The 16,362-nt window shown below is 51.1% G+C and overlaps 1 protein-coding gene across 3 annotated transcripts in view; it reads left to right on the top strand.

The window, feature by feature from the left end:
• Ttc1 (Tetratricopeptide repeat domain 1) overlaps nt 1-16,362 on the top strand; it is a 538,489-nt gene that overhangs the window by 488,723 nt on the left and 33,404 nt on the right. For all 3 annotated transcript variants that reach the window (XM_068354055.1, XM_068354056.1, XM_068354057.1), the window contains exons 3-4: nt 8,479-8,654; nt 8,972-9,203. In XM_068354055.1, coding sequence (XP_068210156.1) covers nt 8,479-8,654; nt 8,972-9,203 — 408 coding nt within the window. The remainder of the gene's footprint in view (nt 1-8,478; nt 8,655-8,971; nt 9,204-16,362) is intronic.

The following is a 16,362-nucleotide window of genomic DNA, read 5'->3' as shown; positions in this document are numbered from 1 at the left end:
AATGGACAATTACATTCCAGTGGCCAGCCCCTTGAGTGAAAAAGAATTGTTTGGTAATCTGTGGTGTCAGGTGTGTGTGAGGACAGAGGAGAATATGAAAAGAATATACCAGACTATTCAATGTATATCTAGGCAAAAGAAAAATTGTCCATATCCAGAAAGGGGGATCTTTTGCCGTACCATCTGACCAGTCAAAGAACCCAATAACTATAGCAGTAGTATTTCAACGGGTGGCTGGTGCCCTGGCCAACCTACTACCTCTTATGCAGAAATGTACTGTTAGGACTTACAGTACTTTCACGAGTGCCCTTGAGGTTAATCCTCCTCTTTTGTGTCCTTAGTGCCAAGGGCATATATGTTCATGATTCCCCTTGTGATTATTGTAGGGAGCGACCATCTTCCCAGTGGGAGGAAGAAGAAGCCTAAAAGGCTTTTGTTCCATAACCGAAATACAAACCACGCTATTTACATTGGGTTTACTTTCGGCATAGCTGAAATTGACGAGCCAATAGATTTTAACGAGGGTTAACTACCCCCGCACTAGTTAGCGGGGGTAGGGGAAGGGGTAGCTTGCTACCCCCCCACACACACACACACCGGTGATTTGCCTCTCTTCACTTTTGGCTCGGACGTTGTGCAGACGTGTCTGTCTATCGTCCTCGTTATTGACAGCCTTAATCTTTTCTTTGCATTTCCTCAGCTGTGTGTTTGAAGTTGACCTCGCCCTTTGGTATTCATCATGTGCAAGTGCCCTGGGATTGCCGGCCGCCCTTGCGGTACCTTCATGTCGGCGGTGGATACTGATCCTCACACCCCTGCCCGCAGTGTCGAGGCCGATGGTGTGATAGGGAAAATACATGTAGTGAGTGTAGGGAGTAGTGGTCTGCCTCCCAGTGGGAGAGGTTTGCCCATCGGCGTAAGAAGAAGTCCAAGAGAGACCGTTCTCCTTCGGGGGTTGCCTTGAAGGAGGATGGCTCTCGGGACTCATCTTCCGCCGCCCAAACCTCCTCCGAAGCTCCCCCTCGTGCGGCTTCTAGTGAGAGGCCGCCGAGTGGGAGCGCAGGCCCTTGTTCTGTTTCCCGACCTCGGTGTGCGGGAGAGGGCGTCGCCTCCCATGGCGGGGCGGCTCCCCCTCCTCCTCCGGGGAAGGATTTTGATAATGTTGATCCTGTGTCTAATGATGATCTTTTTCAGCTTTGGGCTTCCTTGGGGCTTAAGGGCCTGCCCTCCAAGGAAGCCCTGTTTGACCTTATTCAGTTAGGGGCCGCTGTCAAGCAGTCGCCGGTGATAGCAGAGGTAGATCCTCTATCTATCGTCGACGTCGTGGTGGCAGAGGCTTCCGACGAGTCTGGTCAAACCTCTGCGACTCCTGATATTGATGACGTTGCTGAAGGCTCTCCTCCCCCTTCTGTACATCCTTTGGAGGGGGAAGGGGGTCCCACGGTCTCTCCTGCGACTAAGTCTCCCCCTCGGGGGAGCGCTCTGACTGAGACTCCTCTTCGGAGGACTGATGATCCTGACGACCTCCCTCGTGGCCGCCTTCGCCGTAAGGCTCATCGTCCGCTTCGCCGCAAGGGCCTCCCGTCTCCCTATAAGGGTGTCAAGAGGCGCCTTTTCGAGTCTTCTCCTCCTCCGTCCTCCGATGGGGACTCTCCTCGCCGGGAGCAGACTGTAGCAGCCGCGTCCTTAGACCTCTCCGGGGATCGTTCACATTCTCCCACGCCTTCCAGACCTTCTACTTCCTGTGCAGATGGCCAGCAGTCTTCTGATCTCGTCAGCTGACGGGCACCGGTCCCTTCGGGGCAAAGGGATGTCGCCCACGTTGTGGGCGCTCGTGGGCGCTTCCCTTGCGCGTCAGGGTTCCCCTGCGCGCCCTCCTGCGCGTTTACACGTCGTAGCGCACCAGCGCTCTCCTGCTCGTCAGCGCTCTCCTGATCGCCAGCGCTCTTCTGATGGTCAATGCCCCACTGCTCGCCAGCTCTCTCCTATGGACAACGAACATCCTCCTGTTCCTGCTGGGCGCCCAGCGCGTCAATGGTCTCCTGAGCGCACTAGATCTCCTGCTCGTCAACGTGCACCTGCGCTTCCAGTTCCTGACACGCGCCGTGCGCCCACGCTCGCGCACGCGCCCTAGAACTCCGGTTCAGGACATGGGCAAGGACTCAACTTCTCCTCGCCCTCGCGATCCTGCTCGTCAGCTTTCTCCTGCGTATACATCCAGAGTTCCTGCACGCCCACGCGCCTCCTCTTCCTGAGTCCACTCGCGAGCGTTCGCCTTTGCGCGTAGCGCCGATAGCTCCTGCACAGTCTTCTACGTGTCTTCTTCCTGCTCGCCAGCGTTCTCCAGCGCGCTAGCGATCTCCGACGCGTCAACGTTCTCCTGCTCGTCAGTGATCTCCTGCGCGTCAGCGATCTCCTGCGCGTCAACGATCACCAGCGCGTCAGCGCTCCCCTGAGCGCCGGCGATCTCCAGATCCCCCTCGTGATCCATCGCCTGTGCGCAAGCGCTCTGCTACGCGTCAGCGCCCAGCGGATCCGGAGAAACATAGGTCTCCTGTGATCAGCTCGCCCACGCGCCGTCACTCGCCAACGCGCCACCACGCACCATCGATCGCCGACTTGCCATCGCTCGCCCACGCGTCACAGGTCTCCTGGACACTATCGGTCCCCTGGCCCTCAGCGGTGTCCTGAGCGCCCTCATTCGTCCACGCGCCAGCGCGTTCACTCGCCAACGCGCTCACTCGCCAGCTCGCCCACGCTCCCGCTCGCCCGTGCGCCCACGCGCTCACTCGCCTGCGCGCCCGCGCGTTATCGCTCCTGCGCGCCCGTGCGTTATCGCTCCTGCGCTCGTTTGTCTCCGCGCGTTTGCGCACCCGCGCTCCAACAGCCCCTCACGTGCGACTCTTTTGTATCGTCCCTGCGCGAGTGTCAGCACGACCCCCGTTCGCGTCGGGTTCCGCAGCTCGCGGCAGCAGCAGGGACGCGTGTCGCCAGGTCGCAGTCGGGATCGCCTCCGCCTAAGCGCAGGTCTCTTTTGCAGGACAAGGAAGGACCTTCGGAGAGGTCAAGGCAACTTTCTTCCCCTTCTTTTTTGCAGGCAGGTCCAGTGGTGTCCACTCCGAAGGATCGCCCGATCCCCTTCCCTCCAGCGGGAATTTCGGACTCTGTGTCCGTGTCTCTGCAGTCTTGGTTTGGTCCTCTGATGCGGGCGTTAGTGAAGGCTATGAAGCCGGCACTCGCCGATTTAGGACACAAGCCAACGACGGCCTCGCCCCCGCTGAAGAGAAGGAGAGGAGTGGACGTTGTGGTGACTTCTCCCAGGAAGAAGTTGGTTCCTAAGAGCTCCGTCCCCTTCGCAGTCGTTTTCTCCTTCTCCCGTAGACGAGGCGTTTCCGTCCTCAGGAGAGTCCAGTGAGGCTGCGGTCTCCCCCTCAGCACCAAGGGGGGAGTCACCTCCTTGTGAAGGAGAATCGTTTCGCGCGGAAGGTGCCTACCAGACCTCTTTGCTGAAGTCTTGTATCCCGCCCAGGAGGGAACCCAAGGACTCCAAGACGATGCCGAAGTCTTCTTCACGAATTCGTCAGGAACCAGCCAGACCCTGGGAGAACTTCCACGTGTCTCCCCAGGAAGAGCTTCCGGGGACAGGAGACTTACCTGCCAGTCCGCAGGGAGGAGAGCAGCAGGAATCTGAGCATGCCTTCTGGCAGGTCTTGGGCCTGATGAGACAGCTCAACGGGTTCATGGACCCTGTGATCGCTCCCCGTGAAGACAAGGACACGGTCCTGGACCAGGTTTATGGAACTCAGAAGCCCCCAAAGGCCAGCGCAGCTCTGCCCTGGTCCCAGGGGCTGAAAAGTGCCAGAGCCAGGGCCAACGCTCAGCTCGCAGTACTTGCTTCCTCCAGTCGTTCCTCTGCCGGGAACAAACTCCTCCCACCTCCTCGTCTCCAGCAGAGGAGGTATTTTGAGATCATGGGGGAGTCTAGCCTCACTCTTCCCCGCCACCATTCAGTGGAAGAGCTTACTAGGGGAGTTCCTCTTGAGAAGCTCACCGCCCGGCAGGTGACGTTCTCGGCGTCGGAGATCCTGAGCCACGAGAAGGTCGCGAAGTGTGCCATGCAGGCCACTTCGTGGCTGGATGTCTGGCTAGGTTCTCTGGGCATCCTATTGCACTCTGAGTATCTGTCTAAGGAGAGCAATAGGAAAGCCCTGGAGACCTTCCTCCTCTCGGGCACTCGCTCCATCGAATTCCTGGCACATCAGGTTACCAATCTGTGGGCCAACTCGGTACTGAAGTGTCATGATGCGGTGACCGAGAAGATCCATCCGAAGGTCCCCGCCGTGGATGTCTGCAGGCTCAGACGTGCCTCCCTCCTTGGGGGGAATTTGTTTGAGCCCCAAGATATGGAATGAACAGCTGAGAGGTGGAGGAAGTCTAGCTAGGACTCCCTCCTCCAAATGGCCCTTGCATTTCGGCCCTACAAGCCTCCAGCTCCGCAGCAACATCAGCAGCAGCCTCGCAAGACACCGAAGCAGGCGCCGGCAGCTAAGAAAGTGGTGTCTAAGCCCCAGCCCTTTCCTGCCAAGGACAAGAGGGGCGGTAAGTCCTCCAGGGGAGGCAAGATTCCTAGAGGGAGTGGCCGCGGCCGCAAACGCTAGGAGTAGCAGTCCCCCCGCGTGTCCACCTGTGGGGGGATGCCTTCAAAGTTGCGTGCACAGGTGGCAGCAACATGGGGCCGATGCTTGGATGGTCTCCGTGATCGGCCAAGGGTATCACGTCCCATTCACGACATCTCAACCTCCCCTGACAGCGAATCCAGTGTCGTTGAGCTCCTATGCCATGGGATCGGCAAAGGGGCTAGCCCTTCGGGCGGAAGTCGAGACCATGCTCAAGAAGGATGCTCCCCAGGAGGTCGTCGACGGCTCCCCAGGCTTCTTCAGTCGACTCTTTCTTGTAAAGAAGGCGTCTGGAGGCTGGAGACCCATCATCGACCTCTCAGCTCTGAACAAGTTTGTCAAGCAAACTCCGTTCAGCATAGAGACAGTGAACACGGTCAGACTTGCGGTGAGACCACAAGACTTCATGTGCACACTGGATCTGAAGGACGCGTACTTCCAGATCCCAATCCATCCGTCTTCCAGGAAGTACTTGAGATTCAGCCTAGACAGCAAGACCTACCAGTTCAAGGTACTGTGTTTCGGTCTCTCCACAGCACCTCAGGTGTTCACCAGAGTGTTTACCCTGATTTCGTCTTGGGCGCACAAGAACGGCATCCGTCTTCTCCGTTATCTGGACGACTGGCTGATCCTAGCAGACTCGGAGTCGACCCTTCTTTGACACCGAGACAGGCTTCTGGGACTTTGCCAGGATCTGGGGATCTTGGTAAATCTCTAGAAGTCCTCTCTGCAGCTGTCCCAACGACTGGTTTATCTAGGCATGTTGTTAGACACCAATCTCCTCAAAGCCTTTCCATCAGACGACAGGATAGCAAGGCTGAGGAGGGTGGCAGAACCCTTCCTCAGGCGGGAAGAGCTTCCTGCCCAATCGTGGTTGCGTCTCTTAGGTCACCTGGCCTCCCTGGCTCGCCTGGTTCCAAACGGCCGTCTCAGCATGAGATCCCTGCAGTGGCGGCTCAAGTCTCGGTGGAATCAAGGATCCGATTCCCCGGACTTTCTGGTCCCGATAGGACCTTCGGAACAGGCGTACCTACGGTGGTGGCTGGTCGACGAGAACCTGCGAAAGGGAGTGGATCTTCTCGTCCTCCCCCCGGAATTGACACTGTTTTCGGACACGTCAAAAGAAGGGGGGGGGGCGCACATTCTAAACCAGAGGACCTCAGGCCTTTGGTCAGAATCAGAAAAGTACCTGCACATCAACCTGCTAGAAATAAAGGCCGTTTTCCTGGCTCTCCGGGTCACTCCGTGGTGTTGATGAGCGACAACACCACGGTAGTGGCTTATATTAACAAGCAGCGAGGCCCTTTTTCGCAGCAGCTATCCCATCTTGCAGTAGAGACTCTGAGGTGGACCGAAGTCCACTCGATAACACTATCAGCTCGCTTCATTCCTGGCAAGAGGAATGTACTCGCCGACAGTCTGAGCAGGGCTTCGCAGATAGTGAGTACCGAGTGGTCTTTGGATCCTCAGATAGCCAACAAAGTCCTGACTTTGTGGGGTTCCCCGATGGTGGATCTGTTCGTGACAGCTTTGACTTTCAAACTGCCCCTGTACTGCTCCCCAGTCCCGGACCCCAAGGCACTCTGGCAAGATGCTTTCCAACAGCGGTGGGACAACATCGACGTGTACACCTTCCCACCGTTCTGTCTGATGAGAAGGGTGCTCAACAGGACCAGACTATCGGTCAACCTGTCGATGACTCTGATAGCTCCGCTATGGCATCACGCGGAGTGGTTCCCGGACCTTCTGCAGCTCCCGAGAGAGCTTCCCCCACGACACGAGCTACTCAGACAGCCACATTGCAACATCTTCCACAAAGCCGTTGCCTCACTTCGGCTTCACGCCTGGAGACTGTCCAGCGTCTCCTCACGGAGAGAGGCTTTTCGCAACAGGTTGCGGAGAGAATGTCTCGGCACCTGCAAAAGTCCTCTGAGGGAGTCTACCAGGCGAAGTGGAGAGTCTTCTGTGGTTGGTGTCGTGGGAGGGGTATCTCTCCACTCGATGCCACTATTCCAGCAATATCGGAGTTTCTCGTTTATTTGCGGGAGGAAATGCGCCTATCGGTCTCAGCGGTGAAAGGCTATCGCTCAGCCTTGAGCTTGGCTTTTAGGCTGAAAGGAGTGGACATTTCTTCCTTGCTGGAACTCTCTCTACTCATACGTAGCTATGAGCTTACCTGCTTTCAGTCGGAAGTGAGACCTCCTCCATGGAACGTGGTTCGGGTTCTCAGGGCTCTTAAGAGACCTCCCTTCGAACCATTACGCCAGGCCTCTGATCGCCACCTGTCTTGGAAGACGGCTTTCCTGCTCGCTTTGGCCTCTGCCAAACGAGTTAGTGAACTTCATGGTCTGTCGTACAATGTCGCCCATTCAAGGGGATGGGGGGTGGTAACGTTCAGGTTCGTCTCTGAGTTTGTTGCCAAGACTCAGAACCCTGGAGTGCCGGACCCACGGTTTGACTCTTTCAGGGTCACGAGTCTCCGTTCTGTAACAAGCGACCCAGACCAGCTGCTATTATGTCCAGTGAGGAGTCTGAGGTGTTACTTGAAGAGAACAGCTGCAGTTCGTCCTCAGGTGCAAGCATTGTTTGTTAGCACAGGCAGGACGAAGAGGAGGGTCACCAAGAACACCATCTCGGCTTGGATTCGAAGGGTTATCCATCACGCCTTGAATCCGGACCCTCCTCCGTCACGTCGCCTTAGGGCACACTATGTCAGGGCCATCGCTACGTCCCTGGCCTTCAAGAGAAACTTCTCTGTGACGCAGGTGCTTTAAGCTGGGGTCTGGAAGCGTCAGACGACCTTCACAGCCCACTACCTGCAGAACGTGACCCACAGGAGCCTCGATACTTTTTCTATCGGCCCTGTGGTGGCTGCACAACAGCTGGTCTAGCCTCAGGCTCCTTTTTGGACAGGTAGCAGTAGGTTGAGGGCGTTGTTACCCGGTTTTAGTCTGCGTGAATGAAAGAGTATGTGTGGCCCTTTCTTTTTTCTTCATCCTCCCCTCTCTTGGGGAAGCAGCATCCTGGTCTCCGCATAGCTGACCTCAACCTCTGCAGGTAAACCATGCTTCCTTGTGCTCCTAGTATTAAGCTTAATACTGTCGCGTCTCCCATACCCTGACGAGGTGGTATTGGGAAAGTCCTATCCTGGATTCCTATCTAAAGGTCTCAAGGTCAACTTCATAGGAACTTGTGAGGTGCAGGGACTCCTTTTCTCGAGTGCTACTCACTTGGAGTCGGAGTCCCTGGGTAAAGCCAAAGTCAGTAAGGCTGGGGACTTTCCACCCTTCCTAAGGGGTAAGTCACCCAATGTAAATAGCGTGGTTTGTATTTTGGTTACGGAACAAATGACAAATTCGGAGATAATTTGTATTTTTCCAAACCATACGAACCTTAGCTATTTACACATATTTGCCCGCCATCCCTGTCTCCCAAGTCAAGTCCTACCTCTAAGTGAAGTGAAGCAAATCACCGGTGTGTGGGGGGGAAGGGGTAGCAAGCTACCCCTTCCCCTACCCCCGCTAACTAGCGCGGGGATAGTTAACCCTCGTTAAAATCTATTGGCTCGTCAATTTTAGCTACGCCGAAAGTAAACCCAATGTAAATAGCTAAGGTTTGTATGGTTAGGAAAAATACAAATTATCTCCGAATTTGTCATGTTAAAAGTTTTATAGCCATGTTCCAGCTTGTGCTGTTATCTTCTATGTAAAGAATTGGGTTTTGTATAGTTGATAAAAATACAAATTGCTTCCAAATTTCTTATTAAATCTGTTTTTTTTTTTTTTTTCTGCTTCCTTCTCAGATTATGTCAGAAGATCAAGTAAAAGGTGCAGAGGAACAGTTGTCTAAAGTTGATCTCGCAGATACTTCAAAAAATGAAAGGTTAAGACCTTCAACTCCAGGAAGCGATGTCAGTGCAGATTCTTTCCATTCAGCTGATGATGAAGAAACAGATCCCGATGAAAGCCCTCAACACAAGTACTGAGATACAGCATTTTAATGAACTGTTATGAAATTTTTATTCTGACAAAGTGGTAAAGACTTCTGTCCATTAAGTCTATTTAGGTTTTTATCTGCTTGATCAGTTTTCATCTAGTAGGAATGAAGTCAGGTAGTTCTTATGAGAATACTATATTGGAATTTCCTTAAAATTTTATTACAGTACGTATGTATTTTAGTTGTGATTATTTGCTAAAGGGAATTTAATGTTCGCTAGTTGTATAATGAATCGTATGTTTGGTATTACTGTGCCGACCTTCTACATTAGTGTTATTGTATATATCTATTTTTGTAAGGTTGGGCAATGACAGATTGTGTGAGGGGTTGAACTTCAATGGTCAGGTTATAGAACCAGATGGCCTGGAAGGACATGTCACAGACAGCACCCCATCCGATGAAGCCAATTTTATCCATGGTGTCAAGCCAGATGACTGCAACTCTCCGGGGGAGGATGATGAAGAAGAAGAATTCCTAAATGAGGAATATCTCAAAGATTTGGAACTATCCATGAGTGATGAGGAGAGAAACGTAAGTTTCATTTGAATTTTAATCTGTCCATTATTATTATTATTATTATTATTATTATTATTATTGATTTAAATAATAATATTACTAGCTAAACTACAACCCTAGTTGGAAAAGCAAGATGGTATAAGCCCAAGGGGTCAAACAGGCAAAAACACTACAATGAGGAAAGGAAATAAATAAACAATCCGAGAAATATTATTATTATTATTATTTTTTCAATATTTAACTTAGCCGGTGATTATAATAGCTGCAACTCTGTTGCTCGACAGAAAACTCTACGGAAAAAATTCGCCAGCGATCGCTACACAGGTAGGGGGTGTACTTCAACAGCGCCATCTGTCGTCCAGATACCCAGTACTCATTGTAAACAAAGAACTCAATTTTCTCTCTGTCGTGCTACCGGCAAGACCTACTAATTCGCTGTTGCTAACTGGATTTGTTTTCACAACTATTTGGTGAAGTACACTATTCTAGTTTTGAGCTTTCGCTGTGCAGGCTTTCTCTTCAAAAATCCTTGCATTCTTTTTTTGATTACGGATTATTTGTTGATGACTTTGGATAGTTTTTGAATTCTCCTTTGACCAATTCAAAATGGCTGACCCTTCTCAAGTCCCAAAATTTAGGAAGTGTAGTGCTAGGGACTGTTCAAGGCGTCTTCCGAAGGCCTCTATCGACCCTCACACTGTTTGTTCCAATTGTCGGGATAAAACCTGTCAATTGGAAGATCGATGTGAGGAATGCGTTGGGCTTTCGGAATTCGATTTTATCGAATTCCAAAAGTATACACGTAGGCTAGAGAGAGATAGAGTTAGGAGAAGTTCCTCTCGTTCTATTGAAATTTCCTCTCCTCATGCCCCACAACCTATTCCTTCCCTTGTAGTGGTTGCTCCTAATCCCCCTTCTGGCACTCAGGAACCTTCGATGGCTGATATGATGCGTGCCATCCAAGCTCTGGGTGAGAGAGTTGAGTCCCTGGCTAGTGACCGTAACCAGCTCATGGCGGATGTCAGGGAGCTGAAGTGTAAAAGTGCAGTGGGAAGTGTTAAAGTGAGTGATAGTGTTGTGGTTAGTGTTGCGCTTGAGGGTTCGTCTGTTCGTGCCTGTCGTCCTCCTAGTCCGGGACCTCTTGCAAGCTCCCAAGTCCAGGGGAGAAGCAATATCGTACGACCAATGGGTTCGAGAGGCTTTAATCAGGGAACAGACGTTCCCTCCGTGGTACCGGGCGCATCTTCCCAAGATCGCCCCTGCTGCACAAAGACGAGAGAGCCCATTTATTCCTCGTCTTCGGAAGGTGTTTCTCGCAAGAAACAATGGACCAAGGTCTCACGACCATTAAAACGCAAGTCGGTCCCTTCCGCGCAAGTCCAACGGCCCAGCTGTAGCCACTGGGTCAGTTCGGACTCGCTGCAGTCTTCCGATGACTGCTCACCTCCTAAGAGAGGCAAAGCGGTACCGCCTCAGACAGTTACACCGTCTGTCGCCGCACCTGCTCCTGCAGACCCTAAGTGGTCTTTGCTGCAGAGCATGCAGTCCCAATTAACGTCTCTGATGCAGGACTTGCGTGCGGAGAAGGTTGCTGCTGCACCAGCTAGTACAGCCTCTTGCCTACAACCAGCCACACACTCGGTTGTGCGTCCTGTGGACGCTGAGGCGACCTTCTTGCGCACTCCAGTTGAGAGAGTTCCGCCACCCATGCGTTCCAGTGTGCCCTGCCAGCCGCATGTTGACGTTCAGCGACGCACGGAGCCTTCCGTTGACGTTCGTGAGGTACAACAACCGTCAGAGTTGTTTTGTTTTGACGCGGTGCGTCAACCTCCGCAACCCAGTGTGGTTGCCACTGCTCACCCACATCAGGCTAGACAGTCTGGAGTAGACGCTGTGCGTCCCCGCGCTGCTATGGTTGTTGCCAGCTCACAGACTGGGCAACAGTTCCATGACGTTGCGTCCGGCTCAGTCACGCATGCACCCGTGCGACCGGACTCAGCTAACCAGCCGTTACCTACTCCATTGCCGCTTCCTCCTCAATACTCGGATGATGGACTTTCTGATGATGATGGTGCTGCACACGTTGATGAACCACATTCGGATCTTGACGAGCCTAAGTCTACGCAACCCTCTTTGGACTTTAGGAAGGTTTTAGCACTGTTCAAAGAGATGTTTCCGGACCAGTTTGTGTCTGTGGCTCCGCGCTCTCCTCCGTCAGAGTTTGTTTTAGGTATGCCGTCATCCTCGCCTGCCTTTACTAGACTCGTCCTCGCACGCTCGTCCAAGAGAGCTTTACGAGTGATAGGAGAATGGATGCAGTCCAAAAAGAGTCTACGGAAGACAGCCTTTACGTTTCCCCCTGCTAGACTCTCTTCTAGATCGAGCGTCTGGTATGCCACAGGAGAAGTTCTCGGCTTTGGAGTTCCTGCCTCTGCCCAGGGCGACTTCTCAGTCTTGTAGACTCTCCCCGCCGGCTAGCCATGAGATGCTCAAAAATATGTTGGTCATCTTCGGACCTGGACCACCTTTTGAAAGGGATATTTAGAGCCTTCGAGGTCTTCAACTTTTTAGACTGGTGTCTGGGAGCTCTAAGCAGGAAGATCTCTCCGACAGAGAAGGAGACTTCCTTGCTCATCATGTCCTGCATGGACAAGGCCGTACGTGACGGATCTAATGAGCTTGCTGCATCTTTCGTGTCCGGAGTCCTCAAGAAGCGTGAGAACCTTTGCTCTTTCCTGTCAGCTGGAGTTACACCTTGCCAAAGATCCGAACTTCTGTTTGCTCCTCTTTCCAAGTGCCTCTTTCCAGAGGACCTGATTAAGGAGATTGCTGCTTCTTTGATACAGAAGGATACTCATGATCTGGTTGCGTCCTCTGCTCGCAAAGCCACCCCTTTGCCTACCTTGTCAGCTAGACCAAGGATGGACACTCCAGCGTCCCGATTTATTCCGCCCTTTCGTGGCAGAGCCTCCAGCAGAGGAGGTGCTCGTGCCTAAGGGAGACGTGGAAAGAAGAAAGGAACCAAGTCCTTTAAAGGCAGAGTCTGACTGCCAGCTTCTTCAGACAGCAGTGGGAGCCAGACTCAAGAACTTCTGGCAGACCTGGGAGAAGAGAGGCGCAGATGCACAATCTGTGAAGTTGCTCAGAGAGGGGTACAAGATCCCGTTTGTACGAAAACCCCCTCTAGCAACGTCTCCCATCGATCTCTCTCCTAGGTACAGAGAGGAAGACAAGAGACAAGCATTGAAACAGGAAGTGTCTCTCTTACTAGAAAAGGGAGCGGTAGTCAAAGTCCTGGACCATCAAACCCCGGGCTTCTACAACCGTCTCTTCTTAGTGGCAAAGAAGACAGGAGGGTGGAGGCCGGTGCTAGACGTCAGTGCGCTGAATGTCTTTGTCACAAAGCAGACGTTCTCCATGGAGACCACAAAGTCCGTTCTAGCAGCGGTCAGAAGGGAAGACTGGATGGTCTCTTTAGACCTAAGGGACGCATACTTCCACGTCCCCATCCACCCAGACTCCCAACCTTTTCTGAGATTTGTTTACGAAAAGGTTGTCTACCAGTTTCAAGCCCTGTGCTTTGGCCTAAGCACAGCTCCTCTTGTGTTTACGAGGCTGATGAGGAATGTAGCCAAATTCCTTCATTTAGCGGACATCCGAGCCTCCCTCTATTTGGACGACTGGCTTCTAAGAGCTTCTTCCAGTCGTCGCTGTCTGAAGGATCTAAAGTGGACTCTAGATCTGACCAAGGAATTGGGTCTCCTTGTCAATTTGGAAAAGTCTCAAGTGGTCCCATCCCAAACTATTGTGTATTTAGGGATGGAGATTCACAGTCTAGCTTTTCGGGCTTTTCCGTCGGCCCCCAGAACAAGCCAAGCCCAGTTATGCATCCAGAACATGCTGAAGAAGGAACGATGTTCAGTCAGGCAGTGGATGAGTCTGATAGGGACACTATCATCCCTGGAACAGTTCGTATCGTTAGGAAGACTACACCTCCGTCCTCTTCAATATCACCTAGCTTTTTACTGGAAAAAGGACAAGACGCTAGAAGCGGTCTCGATCCCCATTTCCGAGAAGATGAAGTCTTGCCTGACTTGGTGGAAGGACAGTATCAGCCTCAGAGAGGGTCTGCCCCTGGCTGTTCAGACTCCCAACCACGTTCTCTTCTCGGACGCATCGGACACAGGCTGGGGCGCGACATTAGACGGTCGGGAATGCTCGGGAATTTGGAACTCGAGTCAAAGGACAATGCATATCAACTGCAAGGAGCTACTGGCAGTTCATCTGGCCTTGAAAAGCTTCAAGTCTCTCCTTCAAGGCAAAGTGGTGGAGGTGAACTCGGACAACACCACGGCTTTGGCGTACATCTCCAAGCAAGGAGGGACCCACTCTATGACGTTGTACGAGATCGCAAGGGACCTCCTCACCTGGTCAAAAGGTCAAAACATTTCGCTAGTAACGAGGTTCATCCAAGGCAACTTGAATGTCATGGCAGATTGCCTCAGTCGGAAGGGACAAATCATTCCAACAGAATGGACCCTACACAAGGATGTGTGCAAGAGACTTTGGGCCACATGGGGCCAGCCAACCATAGATCTCTTCGCAACCTCGATGACCAAGAGGCTCCCAATATATTGCTCACCAATCCCGGACCCAGCAGCAGTTCATATAGATGCCTTTCTCCTAGATTGGTCACATCTAGACCTATATGCATTCCCTCCGTTCAAGATTGTCAACAAGGTACTGCAGAAGTTCGCCTCTCACGAAGGGACAAGGTTGACGTTAGTTGCTCCCCTCTGGCCCGCGAGAGAATGGTTCACCGAGGTACTTCGATGGCTAGTGGACGTTCCCAGAACTCTTCCTCTAAGGGTGGACCTTCTACGTCAGCCACACGTAAAGAAGGTACACCAAGGCCTCCACGCTCTTCGTCTGACTGCCTTCAGACTATCGAAAGACTCGAGAGCTAGAGGCTTTTCGAAGGAGGCAGCCAGGGCGATTGCTAGAGCAAGGAGGACATCCACCCTTAGAGTCTACCAATCGAAGTGGGAAGTCTTCCGAAACTGGTGCAAGTCAGTATCTATATCCTCGACCAGTACCTCTGTAACTCAAATAGCTGACTTCCTTTTATACCTGAGGAAAGAACGATCTCTTTCAGCTCCCACTATCAAGGGTTACAGAAGCATGTTGGCATCAGTCTTCCGTCACAGAGGCTTAGATCTTTCCAACAATAAAGATCTACAGGACCTCCTTAAGTCTTTTGAGACCACGAAGGAGCGTCGTTTGGCTACACCAGGTTGGAATTTAGACGTGGTACTAAGATTCCTCATGTCAGAAAGGTTCGAGCCGCTACAATCAGCCTCCTTTATAAAGATCTCACCTTAAAGACACTTTTCCTGGTTTGCTTAGCCACAGCTAAAAGAGTCAGTGAGATTCACGCCTTCAGCAGGAACATCGGATTTTCATCTGAAACGGCTACATGTTCTCTACAACTTGGTTTTCTAGCCAAAAACGAGCTACCTTCTCGTCCTTGGCCGAAATCGTTCGATATTCCAAGCCTATCGAATATGGTTGGAAATGAACTAGAAAGAGTCTTATGCCCTGTGAGAGCTCTTAAGTTCTATTTAAGACGAACTAAACCTTTACGAGGACAGTCAGAAGCTTTATGGTGTTCAGTTAAGAAACCATCTTTGCCTATGTCAAAGAATGCTTTATCCTATTTTATCAGACTGTTAATACGAGAAGCTCATTCACATCTGAGTGAGGAAGACCAAGCTTTGCTGAAGGTAAGGACACATGAAGTTAGAGCTGTCGCAACTTCAGTGGCCTTTAAACAAAATAGATCTCTGCGAAGTATAATGGACGCAACCTATTGGAGAAGCAAGTCAGTGTTCGCGTCTTTTTATCTTAAGGATGTCCAGTCTCTTTACGAGGACTGCTACACTCTGGGACCATTCGTAGCAGCGAGTGCAGTAGTGGGTGAGGGCTCAACCACTACAATTCCCTAATTCCATAACCTTTTTAATCTTTCTCTTGAAATGTTTTTATTGTTGTTTTTGGGTTGTCCGGAAGGCTAAGAAGCCTTTCGCATCCTGGTTGATTTGGCGGGTGGTCAAATTCTTTTCTTGAGAAGCGCCTAGATTAGAGGTTTTGATGAGGTCCTGTTGTATGGGTTGCAACCCTTCATACTTCAGATCCTAGGGGTCGCTCAGCATCCTAAGAGGATCGCGAGGCTCCGTAAGGAAGACATACTTAAAAAGGCAGAGTAATTGTTCAAGTCGACTTCCTTACCAGGTACCTATTTATTTTGTTTTTGTTATTTTGATAACTTCTAAAATGAAATAAAAAATTCTTAGCTCATAATGATGTAAACATTTATTGCTGGTCTCTACCCACCCCCCTGGGTGTGAATCAGCTATTATAATCACCGGCTAAGTTAAATATTGAAAAATGTTATTTTGATAATAAAATAAATTTTTGAATATACTTACCCGGTGATTATAAATTAAAGGACCCTCCCTTCCTCCCCAATAGAGACGCAGTGGACCGAGGAGAAAATTGAGTTCTTTGTTTACAATGAGTACTGGGTATCTGGACGACAGATGGCGCTGTTGAAGTACACCCCCTACCTGTGTAGCGATCGCTGGCGAATTTTTTCCGTAGAGTTTTCTGTCGAGCAACAGAGTTGCAGCTATTATAATCACCGGGTAAGTATATTCAAAAATTTATTTTATTATCAAAATAACATATTAATACTTGCTAAGCTACAACCCTAGTTGGAAAAGAGGAAGAGAAATAAGATAGATTAGTGTGCCCGAGTATACCCTCAATCAAGAGAACTCTAACCCAAGATAGTGGAAGACCATGGTACAGAGGCTATGGCACTACCCAAGGCTAGAGAACAATGGTTTGATTTTGGAGCATCTCTCCTAGGAGAGCTGTTTACCATAGGTAAAGGGTCCCTTTTAACATGAAAACATTTTCTGCAAGTTGGAACTTTTTAAGTTCTGTTGATTCAACTACCCGATTAGGAAGATCATTCCACAACTTGGTCTGAGCCGGAATAAAACTTCTAGAATACTGTGTAGTATTGAGCCTCATAATGGAGAAGGCCTGACTATTAGAATTAACCACATGCCTAGTATTACGAACAGGATGGAACTGTCCTGGAAGATCT

This window comes from Palaemon carinicauda, chromosome 30, assembly GCF_036898095.1.
Source record: "Palaemon carinicauda isolate YSFRI2023 chromosome 30, ASM3689809v2, whole genome shotgun sequence".
NCBI classification, from domain to species: Eukaryota; Metazoa; Arthropoda; class Malacostraca; order Decapoda; family Palaemonidae; genus Palaemon; species Palaemon carinicauda.
Note: the sequence above shows the minus strand (reverse complement) of the source record. Positions and strands in the feature narration are given on the sequence as shown.